General features: G+C 37.3%; 1 protein-coding gene across 2 annotated transcripts; it reads left to right on the top strand.

Annotated features, from left to right (window-relative positions):
* The first annotated feature begins 312 nt into the window (after positions 1–312).
* On the top strand, positions 313–8,048 carry LOC104238402 (kinesin-like protein KIN-8B). Of its 2 annotated transcripts, XM_009792748.2 has the most exons (16): positions 313–841; positions 948–1,019; positions 1,203–1,319; positions 1,448–1,536; positions 2,197–2,341; positions 2,428–2,523; positions 2,964–3,055; positions 3,404–3,505; positions 3,591–3,737; positions 3,812–3,962; positions 5,139–5,201; positions 5,281–5,517; positions 5,954–6,058; positions 6,139–6,252; positions 6,507–7,106; positions 7,551–8,048. In XM_009792748.2, exons 1-16 carry the CDS (start codon positions 794–796, stop codon positions 7,842–7,844), a joined length of 2,472 nt encoding a protein of 823 aa, XP_009791050.1. In that variant the 5' UTR covers positions 313–793; the 3' UTR covers positions 7,845–8,048. The 2 variants fall into 2 exon arrangements, with proteins under 2 accessions (XP_009791050.1, XP_009791051.1); XM_009792749.2 differs by lacking the exons at positions 313–841; positions 948–1,019; positions 1,203–1,319 and having other exon boundaries at positions 1,447–1,532.
* The last annotated feature ends 1,906 nt before the right edge of the window (positions 8,049–9,954 follow it).

The following is a 9,954-nucleotide window of genomic DNA, read 5'->3' on the forward strand; positions in this document are numbered from 1 at the left end:
AATTCCACAAATACCCTGTCTGTCTCAACCAAACACAACAAGATGTAACGATCAAGGGTCACTATCGTTAACTAAATTGGAGGATAGAATTTTTCCTCCCCCATCCACCCTGAAGGTAAATCCCATCACCATATTTAATGATATCAGCAACATTTAAAGAGCTATAAAAATAAGGATTTATATAGCACGAAAGTATTTTTAGATTTGTAATTGAATAGTACGTTTTTTAATAAAAGTATAAACTGTTAATAAATAATTTATTGACACATTAGTATTTTGAATTTAAAATTCTAATTTCATATTTGGCGTGGGGGTCACTTTCTGTTTCCTAAAAATTAAATTTACTGTTTCAAATGAAATATGTAACGAATTTCGGGAGAGTAACAAACATTGATATCTCAATGCAAATGGCGGTGTACCTGAATTTTCATTTCTTTAATCTCGAGGAAACCCCCTCCTATTTTCCCTTCTGATCTTCCTTCCCAATCATCCATCTATACTCAGACATATATTACACACTTTTCCCGTTCGGTTCTCGAGAGATTTTCATTTCCCTAAATCTGGCTGTTCGCCGGTCGTCTTTTATGTTTGAATGAGCAGCGGTTGCCGATTTTGCTGCTATTTGTATTTGACTGTCTTTGATTGTTAGTAGTAGTAATATCTGTGTACTAGAAGTAGTGGTTCATCGTCCGAATTCAAATTAGAAATAGGTTTGAAAATTGAAAAGGCGTCTTGTTCGGCTTGTGTAATACTCAAAGCTTTGGTGAAGCTTTGAGGCAAATGTTCGCTAAATATGCCAATCATTAGAGCTCCAGCTACAAGGAAAGCCACTACCCTTACGGTAACGTTTTTATTTTCAAAACTGCTTTACTATTACAGGCTTTGAATCGTTAGCTAGAACTGTTGATGTGTATTTTGCTTAGTCTGTATCATTCTGGTGGATGTAGGTAGCGGTGAAATGTAGGCCACTGACGGATAGAGAAGGAGGTCGTGATATAGTTAGAGTAAACAATGATAAGGTAGTTTTGTGTATTCAGTTATTCTCGAATCATTTTCTACTGTTCTATTTAAAAGTCACTGTGCTTTTCTTTGAAACATGATTATTGCAGAAACTTCTACGTTATATATTTATTCATTGTGGATTTGATTGATTTACCTGAGCGTTATTTTTGGTAATAAGTGATAACAATGATGAATTGTAGGAGGTTGTTATATTGGATCCTGACCTGTCAAAGGATTACTTAGATCGCATACAGAATCGTAGCAAAGAACGAAGATATGCTTTTGATTATGCATTTGGACCTAAATCCACAAATTTGGCAAGTGTTTCGTTTTATCCGTGTCATTTCTCTTTTGTAGATTTGGCTACTTATGAATGATGCCAGTTTACATGCCTTTGCCTTTGCATTTGATGTCGCCAATTAAACTCTGATACTGTAAAACGCAGGGCGTCTATGAGAGAAGTATTCAGTCTACAATTGCTGGGGTCATTCAAGGCCTGAATGCAACTGTCTTTGCTTATGGTTCAACAGGCAGGTATATATAACATTGAATGAAGAACATTTGACGTCTCTGTGGTTTTTAAACCTTTCTGATTAATTTTCTGGGGTCCGGATATAGGCCAAAGACCTCCTTGTGGTATGAAATTTTTAAAAACTGATCGCTGGAATTAACTGTCTTAGCATCAAGTACCACCAGTCTGATCTTCTTTCAACGATATGGTGAGTGTGGCTAAAGTTGAGATGCAAAATGCTACAACAGTGATCATTTTGAATCTAGGGGAAATTTGATAGGTTAATAGCATCGGAAGATTGATGTAGAGCAAGGAAACTAAATGAAAAGCAGAGATTGGTTAATAAAGGTTTCTATTGTTCTGAAGTTGAAAGGAAATTATAAATATTGAGTTACTTTTAGCATATCAACGGTCTTAAAAGAGTTATTCCTCTGTCTCCTTGGTGCTTGTCCCTTAATATACTCTTTGCTGATTTTAAGAAAAGACACACCTTTTTGGCTTCTAGGTGGGCTAACAAAAGTATCACTAGTTGGGTTTATTTGAACGTAGGGAAGTTATTAGCTCATCTTTCTTGGCTTATTTTCTTCTTGTACTTTATCTTTTTATTTTTCCTATTCTAGTTGGAGAGGCTTGGAGTGCTTCCATTAGATAATCTTAATATTAAACAAGTGCTTGTTTTTCAGCGGAAAAACATATACAATGGCTGGAACTAAAGATGACCCTGGACTTATGGTTCTGAGTCTTAACACGATATTCGATCTTATCAAGAATGACAAAAGCTCTGACGTGTTTCTAGTTACTTGCTCCTACCTTGAAGTCTACAATGAGGTTTGATGTCTTTTGCATGGTATAAGCAGTTCTCGATTGAAGTGGTCTAGGCAATGCTTTTTGACATCTAAATATGGTGAAAGCAGGTAATATATGACTTACTTGAGAAGTCATCAGGTCACTTGGAGCTCAGAGAGGACCCAGAGCAAGGAATTGTGGTTGCTGGGCTTAGATGTATCAAGGTTCGTCTATATTTTAATACTTTATCTTTTTCCAGAGACTGCCACATTTTAGATCGTCATACGTAGCATTGTCAAGTTTTTTTTTTTCCAATTAAAAGAACCCCCTCTAATTCAGTAGCTTTATGAAGTCCAATGGGTCTAGTTAGTAGTTTCAGATCTTAAAGTGTTACAGCGTATTCATGATTTTTCTTGGTGCCTTAGAGATGCTGTGCACCAAGTCCTTTAATACCCTAGTTTTCCAGTCATTTTTAAGTCCGACATGAAAAGATGTAGTTCCTCCAGTTGTAATGCTCTCTGCATATGTTGATTTGGTTATTTTGTCTTATCACATGCTCTTTGGCCTCACCCTTTCTTTAGAAAATGACTTACTTTTTAATTACTTTTGTTCTAGTGATACAAGATCCTTGCCCGTTGTTCTTGACCCTGATACTTGTATTTAGGTTAATTCAGCTGATAAAATCCTTGAGCTCTTAACTTTGGGGAACAGCAGGCGAAAAACAGATAGCACAGAGGTTAATGAAACTTCATCACGGTGAGTAACATTGACTTCCTGTTAATGTTGTATCCTAGTTTCCCTCAAATCCTCGTTAGCTTTCTACAGCAAACTGAAATATATTATTTTCCTTCTCCTTTTTTCGTGATTCCTTGGTGAAGAAAACTTAAACACAGACTTCTTACATTGCTATAGCTCATAAAAAGTGAAGCTTACCATTGTTTATCAGACTTGAAACACTGAGAATACATACAGCTAAAAGAAAGGGTGGTGGTTCTTGATAGTTCTGCTTTTTGTTGTAAAGATCAAGAGGAATCTACTGCTAGCTCAATTTCTTTGTCATATCACCTTGCTAATGATACGGAACTACTTATATTTCCTGAGCAGCTCTCATGCAGTGTTGGAGATTACTGTGACTAGGAAACAGCGAGACAAATACTCTAATCAGGTTATAAGAGGAAAACTGGCACTTGTGGATCTTGCTGGAAGGTCTGTCCAATATTTCCTTCTTTTTTCTTCTTTTCATGCATGAGCAAAAGATAGGCGATAGTTATGTGCAAACCTTTTGATACAGTGAACGAGCTTCTGAAACAAATAGTGGAGGTCAAAAGTTGAGAGATGGCGCTAACATTAATCGATCTCTTCTTGCTTTAGCAAACTGCATAAATGCTCTGGGGAAACAACAGAAGAAGGGTCTAGCTTATGTTCCTTACCGCAATAGGTACTTGAATGGTTGTTATTGTGTTGTGAAATCTTTTACCTAATGTTAACTAATCTAGTTGATTCTTCTTGCAGCAAATTGACACGGATTCTGAAAGATGGTCTGAGTGGTAATTCCCAAACAATAATGATTGCCACCATATCACCAGCTGTCAGTCAGTATCACCATACTGTGAACACCTTAAAGTATGCTGACAGAGCAAAGGAAATTAAGACACACATTCAGGTTAGAGTCCAATATGATGTACTAGTGTAACAAAGGACGGTAGGACACTAGAGTAATACTAGAAGAAGATCAACAGTCAGTACATAGTTAAAGTCGAATACTTTTTCTATTATAGAGATCTTTCCATGGTAGAAACAAAAGTATTCTTCTTTGTTAATTATGTTTTAAGATGCAGAGATTGGCACTTCGCAATAAAGAAGTAATATCTATAGTTACCCTTGGATAGAGAATGGACGGATGGAAGGTGGTGTAATAAGAAAAGTAAAGTTGATAGGTGATTAATCTGATGTTTATCCAATGAAATAAATTCATTAAGATGGCTTGAGTGTATGAAAGAGGCCTTGTATTTTGGTATTGCAGAGGAATGATGCTAATTGCAGTTACTAATGAGAATAGTGCAGGAAGAAGGACAGAGCTTATAAGAAAAGTTTTTAAAAGAATAAGTTAAATTTTAGTCCTTAATGGTTTGCCTGGTACTAGCTAGGTTAACTTTATCACCAGATTCGTATAAGAAAATTTTTTTTAAAAAAGGAATTAAAATTTAGTCCTTTATGGTTGCCTGGTACTAGCAAGGTTTAATGTATCACCAGATTCATGTAGCTATCCTTCTGGTGAAGGGACAACTAAGGTTGTGGTAAGGTATAGCGGTTGCACATGGTTGACTTCCTTTTAAATCTACTATGTTCTTTTGTGATCTTTGAGTAAGCTCATTGCCATTTGCCTACTAATATGGCCCAATCCTCTTTGTGTGACCTATGGTTAAGCATTGATATCCAATTGAAGGTCTTCTATTTCCTTTTTGTCTCAGTAACTACTCTAAGGATAATGACTGAATTGTTTCATTTATGAGCCTATTGCTGATCACCATGCTGAATTGGGCATTATAAAATGCAATTCAGGGTGCATAGTACTTCGTTCAGTCTGGTTTCAACTTGGAATTTGATTGTATAGATCCGCATATTCTGTACCCTAATTTATACTTTTAGCTTTGCTCATAGATTTTCTATGCTATGTGATTTGTGTTGCCCTTCCAAATTATGTCATATCTTCTGCAGCTGTTTTCCTGTTTCGTTCTTGGAAAAATTGATCTGTCATGTTTGAGTTATCTTCACAAGTTAATACAAATTCCAGTAGGTGTTGCTCATCAGTTCTGATCTGCGTTGTTATGCTCTTCAGAAAAATATTGGCACAATCAATACGCATGTTTCAGACTACCAACGGATGATCGATAGCCTTCAAGTAAGCAAGTTGACATTTTTTAACATGTTTCCTGGACGTTAAAATCATGCATGTTTACAAGAGCTGCTTTTCCCTATAGAATGAGGTCAGCCATTTGAGGAAGGAATTAGCTGACAAAGAAACACAACTAAGTGCTAAGCCTACTGAAAAAGCGTCAGATGACGAGCTTTCTTGGTTGGACACATTGAGCCATGAAACCAGTGAAAATGTCCAGGAGAGGATAAATTTACAGAAGGCTTTGTTTGAGATAGAGGAGATGAACATTAGCAACCGTAATGAACTCCAAAATCTTGATGATGCAATTGCGAAACAACAGGTTATGCATCATTCTATGGACCATCTATTTCCCAAACATCTATATGCTTCTGTCTGGCACTTAACATGTGTTAACCAAACATTTACCTATCTTGCACACAAAGATTTGTATCTTTGGTAGATCAGCAACTCCATTTTCTTCGTAAGTCTCTACTACATGTCTAGTGCTCCCTATGGTATGACTGCACACTACTGTTTGGAGGATCACTTCCCTGATGTCAGTTAACTCTGATCTTGAAAGTGGAGTGCTTACTCTTTTGCTTCTATTTCATTCCTTTATTTCTTGTCTAATTCAAAGTGCTTTGGAATTTTGCTCTTCAATCCCTAAAGATTGCTAACAATGTCTTGTCTTTCTCCTTCTGTATGACCTTAACTCTCTTGAAGATATCCTATTAAATTGCTCAAGAGTTTCTTATTGGATATTTCCTTATTTTCAGGCCGTTGAAAAGGATGGGGCAGTTTTCCGGGCTCTTAGATCAAGGCGCCAAGTCATTCTTGATAATATTCGCGACAATGATGAGCTCAGTAACAATTATCTGAAGGTGGCTTAGTACTGCTGATGTAGGTTTTATCCTGATTTCTGTTTTTCTTCTTAACACATCAGTAGTTGTAAATCATGCAGGAAATTGAAGCAAATGAGAAGCGAAGGTGTGAACTCCAAGCTATGATTGATGAAGCCATTAGCAACAACGGAAACAAGACTTACTTGAGAGTTCTGAGTCAATACAGGCTACTGGTAAACACATACTATAATTTTTATTCATTTAGTTTAATCCCACCAAAGAGGATATATCAATTACCCAGTTCTCTTTCCACCACAAGATGCACTTTGTTCTTTGCATTTTCCTGTTCATGCTTTTGCTCATTTTTTTGCTATCTCTGTACCGGCAAGCCCAATTAAAACAAAAAGATTATGCAAAATCGCTTATCGTAATTTTGACTTAAAATTGATGTATTATTTGAATCTCACATTTTTACTAATAAATGTAGGGAATTGCTAATACTGAACTTCAGTTTGAAATTGCAATGAGAGATCAAATAATCCACAATCAAAGGGAAGCACAAAAGAATCTGTGGAATTTGCTCCTAAGTTTAGGCCTTGATGAAAAGCAGATAACGGATCTTGCCCTTAAACAAGGAATAACTATTGAAGACTGGACAATGACTGCCCAAATTCAATTATCTGATAGAAGACAGTCACCAAACACAGGAAATGGAACATATACTACCTTATCTTCTTCTCCCCCAAATTTTCAACTTGGTGCCAGCTTGCCACTTGATCAATACTTCTGTCCTAGGCCAATTTCCCTGGGAAATCAGAGACCACCATATATCCATTGCAGGGACGAAGACCACAGTTCTAATTATTTGTATGAGTACTCTCCATCAGAAAATACGGCTCTGAACAAAGACAAAAGTTTGCTTAGAGATGACACTTCTTCACTTCATGGAGAACCTGATAGGCATCATCTTGAGTTTTGCAGTTCATATCCGCCAACAATAAACCAATTTTCTTCATGCAGTGAAAGTGGCATGTCAATGACACCTTCCCATGTGAACTTCAGGCAGCAGCGGAAGCAGCACCAACAGGTATTATTTCAAACCAATCATTCTGCATTCTGAATACCTCTGTATGCACCCAAGTGTGTGGCCTAGTGATCAGTGAAATGGGTGAAAACCATGAGGTCTCAAGCTCAAATCCAGTGGAGGCAAAAAACACGAGGTGATTTTTTCCCATCTGTCCAAGCTTTAATGGATAGAATTGCCTGACACATTGCTAGTGGGAAGTGGGAAGTGGGAAGTATCCCGTGGAATTAGTCGAGGTGCGTGCAAGCTGGTCCGGATACCATGGTTATTAAAAAAAAAAACCTTGTATTGAGAACTACAGACCATTTTGTTTAGAAGTACAAAACCGTCTGTCTTTGTTTCTTTTCCCTCTGTCTGTATATTTTAGCTAATGTGCCTCTCAATGTTCTTTTCTCCTGTTTCGTTTCTGGCTTATACATTTATTAAGCTCATGTATCTCGCTCATAGGATGTCCGGTCAAGCTCTATGAGCCAGCAAATACACCCAAACCACCATGCTGAAATCAGTAGCAATGATTACCTTCACGATGGACGGATGATGGTTCACAGGGTATCAAGCCAAGGTCGGTTTCATAGTAGCTCCTTAACCCAGAACTTTGCCTCAATCAACTCGAATCCCGTGTTCCCCAAACTTGGGCAATTTAACCTGCGAGATATGCAGATGCTTCCTTCCTATGATACAACCAAGCAAGTTTCATTTAGTTCTAATAGCCTAGAAGCTCAGCCACCAAGATTTATTTAATCCTTCATTCTTTCATTTGATTCCTTTTTCAATTTGTCCCTCCAATTGTACATATTATAGGTAGTATTAAAGGTTTTATAGCCATTTAGTGGATCCAGTAGTTGGCACAAATATTCGATTCATACGACTCTTGTAAGGAAGTAAACAATGTAGTTCCTGTTTCAAAAAGAAAAGAAAAGTAAAGTAAAGAATGTAGTTGTGGTACTGCTAGCATACTGCAGTAGTGTAGAATATTTGGAAGTTGCTAGCAGTTGATGAAGCAGTTGAATGTGAGTCGCTGAGTCCCAATTTTCTGCAAGGCTCCTGGAGAATTCACGATGACTTGCTAAAGAGTTACTGCGTTTGAGTTCTGCTATTGGTCTTATATCATAAAAAGGTACTACGGAAGTGTTGGTTACTCTTTTATCCTTGGTCGTTGATACTTGAAAGATACTGCTCTGCAGATGATAGCCCGAAGAAAAGTTTGAATTAATCACCAAAGTTTAAGATGTCGTCTACTAGTTAAATCGCTTGACTTGTATGTCTGTCATTTAATCTAGTTTGTTAGCTTAGTTGTGGTACTTCCATGATGATAAGTGATCTAATTGTCACGACCCAAACCGATGGGCCGCGACGAGTACCCGGTACCTTATTCAACCGAGTACCAACATAACATATCTTTTCATATCATGCTATCATAGGTAAATGAGGCGGAAGGGTTGCCGTAGGATAGCTAGAACCAAACATGTAATACCAATTTATACATAAGACATACGGGCCTATAAGACCAAAATGATCACTTGTACACTAAACATAGGCCGACAAGACCATACAATCTTTTACGTACATGACATATGCCTACAAGCCTCTAAGAGTACATAAACGTCATAAGGCCGGGACAGGGCCCCGACATACCAAGCAATGCATATCTAAATCATACTAACCAAATAAGCAACTCTGGAGCAAATGGAGCGCACCAACATCTTTCGCTGAGCTGATAGCCTACTTGGAGGACTCTCAACCTGTCTATCGGGACCTGCGGGCATGAAAAGCAGCGTTCTCAGCAAAAAGATGTCAGTACGAATAATGTACTGAGTATGTAAGGCACATAAATAAGTACATAACAGATATGGAAGAAATATAGAGTAAACGACTTAACCTGTAAGTCTGATAACTCTGTAAATCATGAAATAATTATAGTGTCATGCATATGCGTATGAATGTCATGTCGTGCATAGGTACATGTTCCATAACATCATCAGGCTTCTGAGGGTATCCCATCATATCATCTCGGTCTCTGTGGGCAAAATCATCAACGTATACCAGCTGATCAGGTGGTAGTGTGTATATAACGCCGTAACCTTTTCCCACATCCCATATACATATAATATACATATATACGTGTATATAACGTCATCTGGTCATGGGTCATTGTACATGTATATATGAATGCAATACATGAGAAGTGCATCAATAAAATCTTTTGGAATGTTGTAAGACCATTATGCCTTTGATTAATATCATAAAGCAAACTTTATCAACTTACGTTTTTTCTGAGACTCGTGAACAAATGATAAAATAATAGGACGCATGGAGAATCAAGAACATAGGCATCTCTAGCATTTCTACAAATAGAGTCATTTATGGAAGTTGTGTATTTGCTCGTTTCGTTTGTATCGTATGGATCATGCCAAAAGGAAAGAAGGGATAGCCTTAACATACCTGAGCCGATTCTCTTGACAATCCCTCTAACATACGTCACTTGCGATACCACGTAACGACGGATCGAAATAGGAGAAAATCCATATGATATTCTTGAGAAAGATTGCACCGTACTTCCTTAAAATTGCACAATCTCACATGGCTAAGATACAATTTCATATGAATTGTTGAAGTAACTTTCGTTGGCATTCAAATCATGTGATATCTTACTTTGTATTTGAGAAGTCTTGTTGCTGAATTTTGTTTATTATCTTGTAGAGATGAAATGTGAATTATGAGAGGTCTTTATGTCTTTGGTTGTGGGCCCCACTTGTGTGGTAACTTGGCTAAAAAATGCCCAAATTATGCCACCTTGCTTTGTGACTTAATGAGTCAAAATTTGTTGGCTTTCATGGTTGCCACGTTTAGG

This window comes from Nicotiana sylvestris, chromosome 2, assembly GCF_000393655.2.
Source record: "Nicotiana sylvestris chromosome 2, ASM39365v2, whole genome shotgun sequence".
Classification (NCBI taxonomy): Eukaryota; Viridiplantae; Streptophyta; class Magnoliopsida; order Solanales; family Solanaceae; genus Nicotiana; species Nicotiana sylvestris.